The sequence below is a fragment of the Argentina silus genome (genome assembly GCF_951799395.1).
Source record: "Argentina silus genome assembly, chromosome: 9".
Classification (NCBI taxonomy): Eukaryota; Metazoa; Chordata; class Actinopteri; order Argentiniformes; family Argentinidae; genus Argentina; species Argentina silus.
This window is the reverse complement of record NC_139663.1, coordinates 5,686,511-5,704,748: the sequence shown is the minus strand read 5'-3', so window position 1 is coordinate 5,704,748 and position 18,238 is coordinate 5,686,511. Positions and strand designations below refer to the sequence as shown.

Here is an 18,238-nt window from a genome sequence, read left to right as displayed (position 1 = left end):
GTGCCACAATGCTTTAATGTGATTCATAACATTGTCACTAGCGGTGTTCAGAAAATGTTTAGCTTTTAGCTGATTGATACCATTAAGAAATATCTGTTCAACAAAAGGTGACAAATACATACAGTATCACATACGCAGTTGCAACAATGGTTTGGGTAAGTGAGAACGTCAAAGGCAGCCATTGCAGCCATGGTAGCTGAGGGCCATGGTGGCAATGCCATTCCTCAGGTCAGAGTTCATTTTTCTCTCTTTTCATCCTTGGTTCGTATTTCTTGCCCGCATTGAGGCTTTTCCCTTTTGAGTCAGTTTCCTCTTCCGTCAGTGTCTGTGAGCCATAGTCCAATGATTAATCCTTCATAATGCAGTACTATTGTCATCATATAGGTTGAACTTATAATACTTATCTTTGTTTTAAAACAAGGGTTTTTTAATTCTTAGAATCTCAGTTCCTCCCCTGTTTACATGTATGGTTGTGTCATAAAACAAGTGCTGAAGCAACAGAAACATCCTTTCAGAATGATTGTCTTTTTTTTTCAGAAAAACATATACAGTAAATGTACACACACACACACACACACACACAGACACACACACTTAGACACACACATGTATGCGCACACACACACACACACACACACACACACACACACACACACACACACACACACACACACACACACACACACACACACAGACACACACAGACACACAGACACACACAGACACACACAGACACACACACACACACACACACACACACACACACACACACATACACACACACACACACACACACACACACACACACACACACACACACACCTCACACACCCTTCACAAGGGAGAAAAATCCTATTCAAGATGCCTGCAATGTTTAATACTCAGCAACACCTCTGTCAATAGAATAGAAAAAACAACCAATCGGAAATAAAATACGAGTAAACCAACAACAACAAAATAAAAGAGTCAGCCTTGGTCTGTCTGTTGTTATTGAAAGGAGGGTCGTGTGTCAAACGAAAGAGGAGAATCCCGCGGTAGGTGCCTGAGAGGCACAGCCCAGGCTGCTGGGAGGCCTGCTGTAGAGGGTGCTGTGCTGGCTGGTCGGTTCGGAGGACAGCAGGGATGGGGTGGGAGTCCGGCTGCCCTTGGGCCTAAACAGGGTGCCCTGGCCCGGGCCCTGGATCTGGGGCTGGGGGGAGGGGGCGCTCTGGGGCAGCAGAGGGGGTAGTGGTGGCAGGGGTGGTGGGTGCTGCCGGGACTCCTGCTCCACCAGAGGCTCGGGCTGCGCGTATCCATACGCGGGTGGGCGGGAGACGCCCTTCTGCTGGCGACGCCAGGAGTTGTAGTAGGTGGGGTCGCTGATGTAGTGGTTAACGAAGGAGTGGGTCTTCTGTCGGCTCTGATCCATCTCGTATTCACTGTCGCTGCCCTGTTAACGGACAACAGGAACATTGAGTTCAGGAGGCAGAACACCTAAGGAAGGAATCTAAGTAGGAACTTAGGGGAAGGGTTTACGAACAGCTCTTTTCTACCGTCAAATGACCACAACAATGACTAAGCATCTATCTAATCAAATAGTCAGAATGACCTGGTCTTGGTGGGATTGAATCCAAACAAGTGAGATATATTGGACATTATTATTACAAATGGACTAAGACTACCACAGTGGCCTCAAGGACCTACGTCATGTGACCAAGCTGTACACGACACATGACCCACACCGTTAGAATCTAATACTGGATCCTACATCATCTTCTACAGGGAGGGAACACTATGCTCTAGGAGCTCTCTCCCGTCAGCTAACACACACACACACACACACACACACACACACACACACACACACACACACACACACACACACACACACACACACAGGTGACTACAGGACCTCACCCAAAGCCCTGAGGAGCACACATCTGATAGGACAACAAGAGCACTTCCTATAGGTGGATAAAGACAGTGTTTCAGGGATTAAGTTAGAGCAGTCTACTCGTGACGTAGTAGAGCAATCATTCCTTTTCATAGGCTCCTTTGTGCACAACGTGTCACATCTATGTAAGCACATTGTGTAAACCGGGCAAACAATCTATTACAGTGGAAAATATTTATCTTATGCAAAGTCTAAATGTTTGCATCTGTGTTGTAATGTGAGTGTGAGGGTTTGACTGTGTGTCTATTGTGTGGCAAGCCAATCCCCATGTACCACTACTGAGGGGGCCAGACAGATGTTGGAGTTCTATCTAGAGGGTCCATTTATTTGCTCAAGTGGCAGGTAAACAGTGTGGGCCAATGCTGGGGGGAAGAATAACAGTGGTTTGTGGGTCCCGGGAGAGCTGTGTTGATTCAAATGGGGGTCAGACAATGTTTTGACTGTGCAGGTACCTGACAAACACACTGGGGAGACCCAGAGCAGGGTGTGGGAAGACAGATGTTCCTGTTAACAGAGTGGGGGTCCCATGATCCCCACCCCATCCCCTAAAACACACACACACACACACACACACACACACACACACACACACACACACACACACACACACAAACTCCCCATAGCCCTGTCTAGTGTTTCTCGGTTTCACTACTCTACCCACTGACACGTCCAGATCCCTACTCCAGATTTCATATGCCCAGAGGAGGCGGATCCCAGCAGCCCAGATTAACATGACATTTCCTGTTTGAGGATAATTAATTAGTGGTGAAGACATTACAGGAGAGGCTGAGACATGAGAATCTGCTCTGGCCTTCCTTCCCATGGGAGAAATAACTCATAAAAACCCAAAGCCGGAATGAGATATGTCAGTCATGTCAGCTTATGTCAATACAGGGAATTCTAGTTCGAGGTGACGAACTAGAAACAGACCCTCATACAGATAATTAATTTGTTCTCACCAACGCCAAAACATAATCAGGCCGAAATCTAGTTTGGCAAGCGGGATGTGGGTGTTCTTTCGAGAGAGGATATTTCTGCTCCTAACACTATAGCAATTATGTGAGAAAAATAGCAAAGTTGTCAAGGGAAGGAAAAATGAGGGTGAAAAAGTTAAAGTGATGTGTTGCAGTGCTACGAGAGGTCATCATTTTCCCTGAAGTAGCCTGTCAGGCTGAATAAATAACCGTCAAACTTTGCTGTGCTGCAGAAACCTATTAAACCTCAACTTCACTAATTAATGGTCACATCCGGCCGGCACAGACATGAGTGGTAGGGAAGCCAAAAGGTCAGTCTGTCCTGTACTGTACTGTACCTGAGAGTCTGATATCTCAGAGGGCTTCTCAGTCAAACTGCTGCTCTCGGCTGGGATCAGGTCATTGTATTTAGTGCTGACGTCCTCATCAGAGTAATGTAGGCTGCCTGGACTGGGCCTTGGGGGAGACCTGATGAGAGAGAGAGAGAGAGAGAGAGAAAGAAAAAATCAAGGTCACCTTCAAGTCTGCCACAACACAGTATTGTTTCAGTACGACAGGGGCCTATTTAGCTACTGTAAACTCAAAACACAGAGCCTCTGGGATGAAGTCTGTGGCTACTAAAGTCTCTGTTGGTCCTGTGACTGACACCCAAATGTGCAAGGGCTAATCAGAGGCGCTCAAATGAGTTCTAAAGCTCTTACACAAAGCACCAGACCCCGTGGGGGTCCCTGGATTAACAGCCACATGCCCAGTGCATACTCATTGATTAAGAGTATAATGCTGGAGATGTGCAGTCTAGAGAGAGCATGACAATAACAAGGCGATGGATTAGTTGTGCATTCTGAGGAGGCAATGATACATAGTGCATGAGTCCATAATTGGCTCTATTCTCTAGTGTTCTCCCTCTGATCTCTGTAGATAGTGAGGCGTCTGTTTGGAACGCAGGCAGGGGGTGAGGCCAGCGCTGGTTCAGCGTAATCACGGGACACACACACAGGAACCTCCTTGAAGAGCATCCTAATGGAAGAATTCTCTCTGTTGATTACAACTGAATGAGTACCCAGATCCAGGCTGGGGTTTTTGCTTTTCATTGGGGAATGGCTGTGTAACTAAGTGTGCTCCGAGCACAGCGAGATGTTATGAACCTCTTTATGAGCACAGACTGATGAAAATGACCCATGCTTCTCTGGCCCCCAGTCATTATGTCCATAAAGTAAAGCAGAAAAACATCTGTCAGGATACTTGTTTTTCATTGCTGTAATGACTTCTGTTCTGTTCAAGGACAAAGCCTGTCGAGACATTTCAGAAGACCTAGATCCCCAAGCTCCCTCGGAACAGTAGTTTACATCAGTTGGTTTAGCATAATGGGCATAATAGACATTATGCTAAAACACATTTTTTTGTATTGAAATTGTACAAAACACGAATGAATAACAGAAATATATATTGTTAGCTTTAGAAAACATTCGAAAAATCATCCTAAAAAGAAAGGTACTACATTCGCCTGAAAAAAAGCAGACAGCTACATGTTTCAAACCTTCTATTTTCACAACAAAGACCTTTATGTTGTCCTCGTGTTATTTCTAAATCATTGAGATGACTTGTTCAGAAGGCATGGTAGTGATGTTGACCATGAAAGGGTTAACACTACAAAAGGATGGCCTCTCTGGGTTAATGCTAGGGATATCAGCTGACGGGATGTTGTGATTAAGTATCTACTTAAAATTCAGAGCAGGCTCAGAGAGAGGCATACAGGGACTGGGGCAGGGGTGTGTGAGGGGAGAGGAGGAGGGGGGTGAGATGGATTTTAACATCCCCCATCACCCATCAAGTTTCAGCTCCGAGTGTTGTTTTAATTATTCAGCAGTACTGTATACTGCCTTCCCTCTTCCTTATCCCAACTCTACCTCCTTCCTTCCCTTCTTCTCTCACCCCCACCCTCACCCATCCCCTCCCCCGCGGGAGGGCCTCCCTCTCTGGGCAGCAGATCATTAGCAAAGCTGCACCCGAGTGGAGCTCTTCAAAGGCAGAGAGCAGCTCGTACTGCTTTGATCCCTGTCCTGGGCCTCCCCAGTCAGGGAGAGACCAGTACCAACCTCCTACCCCCCGCCTACCTCCCCGGGCATCCAACACATTCCACTATAATGGGTGCACTGCAGAACTACCCTATCTGGTTTCCACCAGAGGAAGTAGACCCTGCCCCTCAAACCTCCATCCCAACACCCGAACTGTGTGGCTAGCTAACCCCCACCAATACGTGATTAATCCTACCCTGGGTCTTTCAACCTGGCTCTGATAGGCTCTGTAGATCTACACTATCTGTGTTTACACAGACATCACCAAAGAGCTGGTCTGCTGTCAAAGTCCTAATGTACTGAAGAACGTGTTCTCACACTGCCACTAAGAACATTCTCACAATGCTGTTCTATGTGCTTGAGAGAAGTTGTGGGCCAAGAGGACCGGATGAAGATGGTCTGTTGTAACCCCATAACTGGTCTTTGTTTGTAGCTGTGACAAACAGACAAAGGACACAAGCTGAAGCTCATGAATGCTAAGGGAGCTGCATTGTGTGGTCTTCTTATATAAATTGTTACTTCACACATGCACATAGAATGTCAATGAGGCTGGCGGGCGGAGGTTGATCTTAGCAGCTGGACCCCTGCAGTCTTGGCATGTTCTCCCTGACAGACAGTTTGCTCCAAGGAAAGACTTGAGACGGAAACAAACAACAATACATTGAGTATCCTATTTCAGCCAATACGCCAAGAAATACACTTAACGGAAAAAAGAGCAGCAAACTTGAGTAGAATAATTTACTTTTTCATTCAGGACAAAGCAATAGAGTGGTCAACTCACAACACAACAGAATATTGTTTTTTGGCAGATCTAAAAAAACAACAACAACAAAGATCTGAGGTCGTACATGATTGTGTATGTGTGGAGGTTTTTTTGGGGGGGGAAGGGCTAACTGACCGAGTGTAGATGCCGTTCTTGCGGCAGAAGGAGTTTTTGACTGAAAGGCGTCTGTTGTTGAGCTCCAGAGCGGGGAAGCGTCCCTCGTCCAGACGTACCATCTCTCCATGGGTGAGAGGCAGGGCGGTACAGTTGGAGTGGCTGCCTGTGTGGACATACGAGGACACTGTGTGAAGGTTAGTCTAGAGTTTAGCTGTTCATAATAGTGCATACAAATAGTGAATCCAAACAATCATCACCACATAATGTGTCATGGTGATTTGGTATTAGCTGTGACCATGACACCAGATTGTGGTTCTACATGTATCTGACAGTCATTCAGCAGCCTCCCCTCTAAACCCAACGTTTGAGAGACCTTACTGAAGACACCCATTCCACCCACCCACCCACACACACACACACACACACACACACACACACACACACACACACACACACACACGTCTGAGACCGTGGCCGAGGTGTGAGTTAGGGTGGGAGAGAGAGCAAGGGCTGGAGGGGCAGTGACCTCTCCTCCCCCTGGCTGGTTGGTGTGATCTCACCCATGCTGGCCCCTAGGCCTGGTGGTGAGTGTATGCCGGCGGTAAAACAAACAGGCACCAGTGGGACAGAACGGCCGTGCGGCTGGGGTTGGCTGGGGGTGCAGGGCCTGATAGGGGCTCTTTGTGTTCCACACAAACACAGCCCTTGTCTTCCCTATCCCAGTCAAACCTTGCTGACTGACCCCTGAGACCCCAGGATCCCAGGTCCCTGGAACCACACTAAACGCTGACAAGCCTAAAAAGGAACTGGTCTGAGATTAAGGTAGGCTTGACCCCTCTCCCTCTCCTCTCGCCTGTTCCCCTCCTCCTCACCTCTCTGTCCATCCATCACTGTCAGGTCTAGCCTATGGACACTGCTAACTGACTGTTATGATGTTGTTGTTGTAGTTGTTGTTGTTGTTCTGTTTGTTGTTCTTCAATTTAGCACATATGACCCTTCTCTGTCTGCATGTCCATTCAACTGAACATATGCAGATGTGGTGTCTTTGTTAAGCCTAAAAAGCATAAAAAGGCTCCCTTTCATGACATATCATATCATGGTTGATGGCAATCGTCAGAATATTATTTATCAATAAGTGCCATGTCCAGCTTTCAACTGTTCAACATAGTCGAGGGCAGTGCCAGTCAGTCAACCCGTGATGCCGCAGACAGTGCCCAGCAGTGATGTCACCTGGGGTGATTTGGCAGTATGCCAGGATGGCAGAGTGGCACGGTAGGGTCAGGGACATGACTCACAGCAGAGGGACTCTGACTAATGGCTTAAACATTCCAAACCAAGGCCACTTACACCGGTTATTGATCCTCTCAATCCTTTTAAAACACTCTTTTTAAATGCCCTGGTTTTCCATTACTCTGCCTGTCTATCCCTGTGCTGTATAACAGCTGCTGCTTTTACCTTTGTATCACCTTACACCAGTCAGCCAGACACGGAGAGGGTGATTTTGGTAATTGCAGTCTCTTATTTTAGAAATAGCTTTCAGATGTGCACTTATTGAAACCTATTCACAGAAAATGGATCTTTATTTTCTTTGAGAGTTTTCAATCAATTGTGCCTCATTCCTGGAGTCCTGTGGATGTTGAATTAGCACTTGTACCATGTATTCAAAAAACGTTTCTAAGTGGAGCGGTTCCCTTTCTTGCCTACCTGAGTCTGCTTTCTTTGTGTATTTCTTACTCTGCCCACGGATGATGAGGATGAAGACGAGGAGGAGGATGAAGATCAGGCCCACTAGAGCGATCACTACCAGGAACCACCACTCTTCATAGAAGGGCGACACTTTCTGGGCTGAAGACAATACACAGTTGAGACCACTGTCAATACCAAGAGGAGTCAATCAAACTTACACTGTATATCGTATAGTATACAAGTGGATATAGTACATGGTACACCTTTAGAGACTGGTAGAGGTAGAAATCGGAGGACGGGCACATTGTAATGCATGGAATGGAATGAGGAATGGTATCAAACACAATGAGCCAGTCCCCTGATTTCCGTCTCCACCAGCCTCCCCTGATATACAATATAATTGTGTATTTTTTGAACTGGAACTGACCAGATATAGAGGGGGAGGGAGCACTAGGCGAGCCATAACCATAGTCATTGACCCCAATGACCCGGAAGTCATAGGTGACTCCTTCTCTCAGCATCTCCAGGTTGAGTGTGTATGACGTCACCTCCTTAGGGATGTCTTTGATCAGGATATCCCATAAACCTTCATCTATAGGACATGAAAAAAAACCATATGATTTGAGACATCTGCTGTAGATAATTGTTTTTTTTTAGTAACAAAAGTATACACTAAACTCACCAGAGGGCCTGGCCTCGATCACGTAGCGTGTGATGGGAGCGTGCCCTGGGTCACCACTGCTCCAGTGCAGGGTGAGTGCTGTGCCGTACCGAGAGATGAAGGGCTCTCCGGGTGGGCCTGGAGCTCCTTACAGAGTACAATACAGACAAGGCTTTGGGTCAATACAAATCCCACAGTAGTATTGTCTAAAAAAGGGCAAACACAGCTCTATAGATAAGACTGTAGAGTTGGCAAAAATAGCTACATGGACAAGCCTACCTTCTCCTGGGCCAGTGGTGATGTTGGCTTCCACCTCAGGCCCGTAGGTCAGGGTTTTGGACCGGATGCGGAAGTTGTAGGTGACCCCGTCAGCTAAGTCTTTGATCTTCATCCACAGGGGGGCGCTGCCCTTCACATCTACTGTCACAATCTTACTGACACCTGGAGTGCGAGGAGAGGAGTCTGTACAGGAAACACTAAGGCTCTAGATGCTGCATTTTAAAATCTACACACACACACACAGACATGCAGGCACAAAGGCATGCATACAGTACACACATACACATGTACACACACGTACACACACATACACACACATACACACATATACATGCACATACACACACGTACACACATGCACACATGTACACACATTACACGTACGCACATGCACACACACACACACACACACACACACACACACACACACACACACACACACACACACACACACACACACACACACACACACACACACACACACACACACACACACACACACACACACACACACACACACACACACACACACACACACACACTACACACTATACTGCATAGCCAGTTCAGGTCTTGCTACTGCCCTATTGCCTCGTCAACTGAGTGAGCATGAGCGTGAGCATCCCCAATAAACAGATATGGCCTTTTACTGCAGGCCTTCAGATAGAGAGGGGCTATTCTGTAAACACCTTCCCAGGGCCAGCTGTGTCTCCCACATGGCTGGCTGCTCAGGGGCCATTAGCGGGCAGGCCTGGGACCACAGCATTCCACCTCTGCTCCCAATTACTTAAGAATCTGGAGAACCAACCACATTTAGCCATCTATTAGCCATGCTTCACTCAATGATGGTGCTGGAAAACCCCACCGTAGCAGGGCACACTTGATCTGTTGGTTAGATGCATGGATGTTTGTGGCCACAGGGCCTACCCAGCTGTAACAGATTAGGGCACTGGGCTGGCTTTTAGAGTGGTGTAAGTTAAAAAAAGAAAAAGAAAAAAGCATGGCGGCTATGATATGTATGAATGTAAATCATTGGCTGACTGGGAGCTATATATCTTTACGTTTATGGCCTAACAGTCCATCTCAGTAGGCCTACAGGGATGTGTGTCGGACTGGGTGGTGAGCAGCACTTGCGCCCCCCAGGGGACAGTTCTGGCTCCCTTCCTTTTCACCCTCCATACCTCGGACTTCAGGCACAACACAGATATTTACCATCTGCAGAAGTTCTCGGACGATTCTGCTATTGTGGGATGTATCAGTGGAGACCAGGAGACTGAGTACAGAGTTTTGTTGAGTGGTGAGAGCAGAACCACCTGCTACTCAACATCAGCAAGACAAAAGAGATGGTGGTGGACTTTAGGAGGACTAGGGTCCCCCTGTCTCCTGTTTCAATCCAGGGAGAGGATGTGGGGATGTTCCAGAGCTATAAGTACCTGGGGGTGCACCTAGACAATAAACTGGACTGCACAGATGTCCTGTACAAGAGGGGCCAGAGCCGGCTTTATTTCCTGAGGAGGCTCAGGTCCTTTGGTGTGTGCAGGACTCTGCTGAACATGTTCTACCAGTCAGTGGTGGCCAGCGGAGTGCTGTATGCGGTGGTATGCTGGGGGGGGCAGAATCAAGGAAGGTGACACCAAGAGGCTGAACAAGCTTATAAGGAAAGCTGGTTCTGTCCTCGGTGTCACCCTGGACACTGTGGAGGAAGTGGCCAATAGGAGGATGAGGACCAAGCTCCTGGCCATCATGGCCTCCCATCCCCTACATGACACTGTGGCAGAGCAGAGAAGCTCCTTTAGCAACAGATTATTACAACCACGTTGCACTAAGGAGCGCTATAGGAGATCTTTTCTGCCTGCTGCAATAAAACTGTACAACTCCTCCGGCTGGCTCGATCAGGGTGATCCGAGTCAGGCTTGGGGATGTTAAATCATACTGGACTGTTCTTCCTGTATATAATGTTTCAGATGTCTATTTTATTTTATTTTTATTCTATTTTCTATTGTCACTTGATTTTGTTGTTGTTGTTTATGATGTGAGCTGCTATAACGCCTTAATTTCCTCTCAGGGATCAATAAAGTACCTATCTATCTATCTATCTATCTATCTATCTATCTATCAGGCTATTGGGCTTCAGGGTTTCTCACCATCCACGGGCGTGCAGGGTTCGTAGACCAGGCGGTAGCCCTCGATGATGCCGTTGGCCTGCTTGGGCTCTCCCCAAGACATGTTGACAGAGGTGGTGGTGAGCTCGCTGAAGTGGATGAAGCTGGGAGCACTGGGGGCTGAGGTGGGGTGGGGGGGGGTGGAAGAGAGGAGAAGAGAGGAGAGTCTGGTTAGAAACACTGAGTGTCTGTTTCATCTACCAAGGATATGATGAATCTAACTTCCTATTCATATGGAGGACTACACTATACGCAATCATCCCATGACCTTCAAGAGACATTGAGTGTCAGGACTTAGCCGCAATTTCTGCATAAAATGCATGAAAGCTTGTTTTGGCTGATTTCCCAGTCCCCTGTAGTGCAGAAAGCCAAAAATTCCTGCACTGCGTTTTAAGTTCTCAGCACTTCGTCCTCTCTGCAATGTCACAGCCTTCAAGGGGGCGGAAAAGACAAGAGGAATTTATTCTGTAAATGATTTCTCTTCACTCCGACCGCAGAGGAAGGCTGGGGATCACTGAACACAGGCCTTATTGTGTGGCCGGGCCAAAACCCAATCCACATGTGTCCCCCTCACTCCACAGTCCCCTCCTCCTCCTCCACACTGTCATCAGGCTTCCGCCCCCATGGTGTCCCTGGGGGGGATGTGCCAAGAAGACCCAGAGTCCCCCAAGATACCCTCCCCCGAAATAGTCCATATACTGTGAGTCCTATTTCCTGGGGGGAATGGAGGGGACACATTTGACAGTTACACAGCCTGTAGTATGTGTCCCTTATACTGAGAACCTCAGACTCAAGCTGAAAGCACTCAACCACTTCTCCTGCAGGGAGCTTATGTGACTGAAGTGGGCAATGGCCTTGGGATGCTCCTTCACATTCTCACATAAAGTAAATTGGACAGTGAAGAGAGAGAGAGAGAGAGAGAGAGAGAGAGAGAGAGAGAGAGAGAGAGAGAGAGAGAGAGAGACAGAAACAGCGACAGGAAAAGAGACAGAGATAGAAAGAGTGAGAGTGAGGGTAGGAGACAGACAGATGGAAAGAGAGAGAGAGAGAGACAGACATAGAGACTGTAGAGAGATACTGCAGGGCTTCAGTGAGTGTAGCATACACAGTTACAGTGCGCTGCAGAACTTCAGTGAATCAGCTTGGCCCCTATTGTACTGCTGGGTGCTTCTAGCCCCCGGTATCTCACCTGCTTGTTGAGTGCGCCCTCTGGTGGGTAGGGAGCGCGGCCCGTCTCCCGCTGCGTTGAAAGCTGCCACACTCATCATGTAGGTGGTGTAGCCCGTCAGGTTCTTCAGCTTGACCCCCAGCTCAGGCAAGAAGAGAGTACGCAGTCTTTCAGTCTCATTCTGGAGCTGGAACTCCCAGAAGTATATCTAAAAACAACAGGGTCAGAGGTTAGACACATTCTCAAGGTGAACAACCGAAAAAAAAACAGATTTGTTGCTGTCTAGATCAATTTAAGATTTTATTTTGCAGCAGGCTGAAAACTATTTGGACCCGAATATCATAATGTTAACTAAGTGAAAGTTTGTGCTGTTCATCAAATCATTTATTATGTGATGTATAGTCTATGCTTACGCGTGATGGTCCTTGAACCACCAACTGATCTTTACCTTGTACCCCTGGATGTCCCCGTTTTGCGCGTCGAGAGGAGGGGCGTCCCATGTGACATCCAGCTGGGTGGCTGTTGAGGATTGGATGGCCACATTTTGGGGGGGGCCTGTTGGGACTGGAAGGTAATAGAGTAAAAGGTAAATATCATACACTGACAGTAATATTCGTCTATGTATACTGGAACAATGGAACAGTCTTTGTATTGTATAGTGGCACAACTGAGCATCTGAGCCAACCGACACTCACCTGCCTCTCCCACAAACACTTCCTGTGGCGTGCTGGTAGGCCCCTCCCCCACAGCGTTGTACACGCTCAGCCTGATCTCGTAGCGTTTGTGTTTACTCAAGTCTGTAGGGGGAACAACACAACATCAACCCCTGATGCAAAAGGACACGCAACAATGACCCAAGGTAACGCAACGTAATAAACAACTTGAGAGATGTGATGAGGTCAAATCGGGGACACACGGGCAATCTGCCAATGATGATGATGATGATGATGATGATGATGAGGTAGAAAAAAAAAACGAATCAGAGTGGAACAATGAGAGCACAGCACACTGAAATAGAAGACCAAACAGAAGGACACAAAACAATTAGGGTCACATGTGGAAGCAGCAAGAAAGAGAGAGAAACAGAGAGAAATGACTCACAAAAGACACAAAGACAAGAGTTCTGTGATGGAGTCCCAATGCTTGAGAGAGGCAGATGGTCAGAGAGAGAGAGAGAAAGACAGAGAGAAAGAGACAGAAAGAGAGACGGAGAAGGATAGAGTGAGAGAGAGAGAGACTGAGGACTTACTATCCAGCTCGTACTGGGTGAGTGAGGACTCACTCAGGTTCCTGACACTGTAGGGGGCTGAGGGAGGACAGTACAGGAGGGGGGGATCAGGGGAGGGAGGATAGCGCACCAGGATAGGAGCGAAGGCAGCCATTACAGAGAGAGGGAGAGAGAGAGAGAGAGAGATAGAGAGAGAGAAAGGGGGAAAGAGGCAGAGGGGAGCGGAGAGAGAAAGAGAAGGTTAGCACTGGTAGTTGTCTCTTTAAGCACGATTTCCATAGGCATGCCACTGACAGCACCCAAGCTGAAGAATGAGGGAACAATGAGATAATACAAGGGCTTTGAAACCCATGACCTAATTCACATCAGGGCTGCTGGGCTGTGTGTAGTGTTGTGTTGTTAGATGTTGGCTGTGTGTATTGAGGTGTGTTTGTGCGTTACATCTATGGTGTAAGTAGGGCAACCACCAGGCAGGGTTGCAGTGAGTGGGATGGGGTAGTGTGATAGGTGAAGAAGGGAAACCCACCAGTGAGTTCAGCCCAGTTGGCCGCAGGGCTGTTGACGGTACGGACCGTGAAGCTGCGGAGACGGTCGTAGAGCAACTCCCGGTACCGTACCCTGAACCCCAGCAGAACCCCGTTGATCTGCTCCTCAGCAGGAGGCTGGAGTTGAAATGAGTAGAGTCCGATTAGAGCACAAGCACTCACCAAACACACAGAACAGAAACAAAAAATACTGTCATGGCTTTCACCAGGGACGCAAACGTAATAACACATAATAACACATCAATACTAATGCTTACCTGCCAGCGGACCAGCACTGATGTTGTGGTGTGCGGTGTGACAGAGAGGATTGTGGGGGCTTTGTCTGGGGCTAAGTGAATAGAGAGAAGGGGAAGTATTATTGAACCAACACAGCTGGAGAGGCCCCGTATTGAGTGGTACCATAAGCTGCTGGACACATACACAAACACTGGATCTATTGACTCAGACACAGCAGGAGCTGTAGCACAGCTCGCATGAGGCCCTGGGTTTAGAGAATGAGGTCATCGTGTATTCACAAGCGCAGTCGACGTCGGTCTCACAATCAACTCGTGACATCACTTCCTAAGTGGGCTTGTATGGCTTACACAGTGCGGCTCTACTTGACATTCTGATGTGAAGTGCATCGGCGTGCAGGCAAGGGAGTCAAGGACAGAACAACGGCTGGAGATAACTGCCGCCTCACACAGAGAGGAGCACTTCAGAGGTCATACAGAGACGAGCAGTCAAAGATTAACATGGCACTTACCGTCCTGCAGCGTGGTGATGGCCTCACTCTCGTCGCTGTACTCGCTGTCCCCGATGTCATTGGTGGCCTTCACTCTGAACTGGTAGGAGGTGAATGGCTTTAGCCTGTCGAGAGAAGAATCAGAGTCAGTCCATCACTGTACGTCAGTTAAGTATTCCTTTGACTCTCTTCAATGTGGAATAGTGTCTCCAGTGTCTCACTTGTCCACGATGTAGGAGCTGGCCTCGTGGTTGACCGACGCAGAGTGGACAGTCCAGTTACTGTCTGGCAGCTCTCTGTACTGGACCGTGTAGTAGCGCACCGGTGAAAGGCCGTCGCTGCCCGGTTCCCATGACAACAGCACACTGCGGGCCTGGACGTCCTCCTGAGGCACCGTGGGGCGGCTGGTTGGCTGGGGCCGTGCTGAGGTGGGTGGGGCCAAACATACACCATGTCACTCTCAGACACAACAATATTGACTGTAAAATAATCAATAAAAAACGTTTGTTTTTTTTACTATTTCCACGTACCTCTCTTTTCTGTGGTGACCACCAGTGCCTCGGCCGCCTCCCCCCAGCCCTTGCGTGTCTGGGCGGTGAGGCGGAACACATAAACCAACTCTGGTTTCAGTCCAGTCGCTGTGTACTGTCGCGCACTGGGGCTCAGCACGTCCACGGTGGCAGCGTTGCTATTGGAGGAGTTCCTCCTGTATATGATCTGATAGGCTAAGAGAGAGGAAGATATAGAAACATAATCAATCAGTTAAGAAACAACAAAAACCACGAAGAATCACAACATTGTCGAAAGATACAGTATGAATCCATGTGGACAGTGATGACAAGACAAGAGGGAGGATATCTCCATCTACTCACCCAGGATGATGCCGTTTGGCTGGGCAGGGGGCTGCCAGATGAGCCTCACAGAGGTGGTCCTAACCTCAGGGAACAGGATGCCAACTGGGGGGCCGGGCACTAGGGATGACAGTGGAGGCAACATGTTAAACAATACAACTGTAATATGATTCCCCTAATTCCCCTAATGAACAGAGAAAAGTATACTAGGCCTTATAGCTAGAACTGTTTAAAGTGTTGTGTGTGTGTGTGTGTGTGTGTGTGTGATGTTTACCATCATCCAGGGTCCTCTCCAGGATGAAAGGGGAGCTGGTTCTGCCATCTCCTATGCGTGTGAAGGCCAGCACCTGGATCTCATACAGTACATACTTCCCCAGACCACTCAGCTGTACACTGTGACTGGTGTTCCCTTCCACAGCCCAGAACTGTGGGGAGGTGTCTGAGTCCTTCTCCTTGTACACCACCTGGGAGGGGGGGGGTGACATAGTTTGTTGAAAGAGTACAGGTGAAATGCTATATGCCTACAAACAAACTACTACTACTACTGCTAAAGAGCCTTCCTGCTGTATGTACAGTAGCTGACCTTGTAGCCCAGAATGAGTCCGTTGCGGTCGCCCTCTGTGACCTCTCCCCAGCGGACCAGGATGCTGCTGGAGGTGGTGGCGAAGGCTGACACATTGGTGGGACCACATGAGGGCACTACAGCAGGGGTCAAAGGTCAGCCATTATAATACAACCACTGAAGATATACAACCAATGATTGAAATAACCCCATAGATAGAGTATGAGTGTGTGAGGTATGGACATTGAAAGAGTGTTTAGTGTGTTTAGGTGGGTGTTATCACCAGACTCACCAGACTCCCTGGTTCTGCCATGGATGGGCTGGCTCCAGGGTCCGGACCCGATGCCGTTGACGGCCTGTACTCTGACCTCGTACTCGGTCCACTCCTCCAGGTCCTCGATGGTGAACTCCCTCTCCAGCCGGTCAGTGATGACGTGGGACAGAACCCCACCCTTGGACCCAGCTCTGGAGTACTGGACTCTGTAACCCACCAGCTCCTGGTTCCCATTGTACTCCCATTCTGGAAGAGGCTAGAAGAGATGAGGTGTTTATGTGTTTATCATATTCAATAGTCCATAATTCACTGACATAACCACACATGTACAGCATGAACCAACAGACTTGTAACATGCATACTGGTTGTTTATTGTGTATCATCAAATGTTGTACGTTAAGTGTGCGTGTGTGTGTGTGTGTGTGTGTGTGTGTGTGTGTAAGTTGTGTTTGTATCAGGACATACCACCCATCTGAGCCACAGGCTGGTCTCGCTGGCCGTGCGCAGGGTCACGTTGAGGGGGGAGATGTCAGGCGGGGCCTGCAGGGTCTGGATCTTCCTGGATGGCTGGCTGGGAGGGCTGGTGCCCACAATGTTCACCTGGCACATGCGGAACCTAGGGTTGACATGAGGGTGTACCATGGGTTAGAGGGGGATTCTATGGGAAGATACAAGTATGATGCTTTGAATATGGGCATCCTGAGAGAGAACAGTGTGTGTACCTATAGTAGGTGTAGGGGTTAAGTTCCATGACCTCCAAGGATCTGGCATCAGGTTCATTGGGCAGCTGATGGACGATCAGCCATTCCTCATTTTCTCCTATGATACCGATCTAGAGGGAGAGGGAAGGTAATGCGTTAAGATAAACCAGCATGCCTTTCAAATGACACATCATCGGCTGTCTGACAAGACAGTGCTACATCAGTGTGAATGGACAGACTGTGCGGGCCTCACCTGGGCCTCCACTTGCCAGCGGGAGATGGAGGTTTTGCCATCGTAGCCGGGTTTGAACTGCAGTGCCACCGAGCGAGGGCCAATGTTGGAGATGGCTATGTTGGTGGGAGGCCCCGGCATCTCTGAAGGTGAGGGAGAGAACATTGCCATTAGAACACGACGACATTACAACCTTTAGACTCCTTACACGAGGAGACTAAAAGCATTCATGTACACCATTATCCTAGACCAGTCCACCCTCTAGAGAAAGTATATTGCAGCACTTTAACTTCACTGTGAGAGCCACCTTAACATCCCCAACATTCATCACCTGACATACTGGCCAGTGGGTGTCTGATCAGTGATGCAGATAAGATAAGGAGTGGCTAATCTATATAAGGTTAGGCCACCAGAGACAGTTAGCCAATGAAAGAGGCCACCAGAGACAGTTAGCCAATGAAAGAGGCCACCAGAGACACTTAGCCAATGAGAGAGGCCACCAGAGACAGTTAGCCAATGAAAGAGGCCACCAGAGACAGTTGGCCAATGAGAAAGGCCACCCGTTAGCCAATGAGAGAGGCCACTCCAGACAGATGAGAGAGGCCACTACAGACAGTTAGCCCATGAAGAAGAAGGTGATGTAGGGCCAGAGGGAGACTGACCTGGGGGCACCCCAGAGGAGATGGTGGAGGAGGACAGCTGGCCCTGGCCCTTGGCAGTCATGCCTGCCACCTGGATGGTGTAGGTGGTGAGGGCGGTCAGGCCTGTCACCCTGTACTCCTGGGTGAGGTTGGGTAGGTAGTGGGTGACCCGTGTGTTTGTACGGTTAAACTCCTCCCAGGAGATACGGTAGCCTGCAGGGGAGGGAGAGCTGGCTGGTTACCCTCAATAGGACTATTGTTCACATGAGCAATCCCAATCACAAGGGCTCAATCACAGTTGATATTAGATGAACCATGTAAACAGGCACGGTTACCTGTGAGGATTCCGTTCCTCTCGTTCGGGTCTTTCCAGCTGACTTTCAGAGAGGTGTCCAGGATCTCGGTGAAACTCAGGTGACCCACAGCACCAGGGGCTGAACACAAAAACAATGCAGGGAATATCAAGCTAGGAATACAGTATGTTACATTTATACACAGTGTAAAAATGATAGACTGAATGTCTTGTGTAAATCCTATGACTGTAATCATGTGGGTTGTGAGACTCACTGTCTTCATGTGTGCGTAGGCGTTGGGGGGGACTACGTGGGCCATCTCCTGGGGTGGTGAAACACAGTACTGAGGTAAAGTACTCTGTGAACTTC

General features: G+C 48.5%; 1 protein-coding gene across 1 annotated transcript in view; it reads right to left on the bottom strand.

The window, feature by feature from the left end:
* Positions 1–827: 827 nt before the first annotated feature.
* Positions 828–18,238, bottom strand: part of LOC310810285 (protein sidekick-2-like) — a 30,044-nt gene continuing 12,633 nt past the window's right edge. Inside the window, 27 exon segments of the mRNA XM_083677982.1 lie at positions 828–1,429; positions 3,246–3,375; positions 5,881–6,025; positions 7,567–7,707; positions 7,976–8,140; positions 8,231–8,356; positions 8,489–8,650; positions 10,633–10,770; positions 11,840–12,026; positions 12,267–12,382; positions 12,514–12,615; positions 13,068–13,124; positions 13,573–13,708; positions 13,849–13,919; positions 14,337–14,440; positions 14,537–14,738; positions 14,846–15,040; positions 15,188–15,286; positions 15,441–15,630; positions 15,750–15,865; positions 16,021–16,258; positions 16,468–16,618; positions 16,725–16,834; positions 16,957–17,078; positions 17,598–17,789; positions 17,912–18,010; positions 18,144–18,238. The exon segment at positions 18,144–18,238 is cut by the window's right edge and continues 101 nt beyond it. Coding sequence (XP_083534108.1) covers positions 1,010–1,429; positions 3,246–3,375; positions 5,881–6,025; positions 7,567–7,707; positions 7,976–8,140; positions 8,231–8,356; positions 8,489–8,650; positions 10,633–10,770; positions 11,840–12,026; positions 12,267–12,382; positions 12,514–12,615; positions 13,068–13,124; positions 13,573–13,708; positions 13,849–13,919; positions 14,337–14,440; positions 14,537–14,738; positions 14,846–15,040; positions 15,188–15,286; positions 15,441–15,630; positions 15,750–15,865; positions 16,021–16,258; positions 16,468–16,618; positions 16,725–16,834; positions 16,957–17,078; positions 17,598–17,789; positions 17,912–18,010; positions 18,144–18,238 — 4,009 coding nt within the window. The 3' untranslated portion in view covers positions 828–1,009.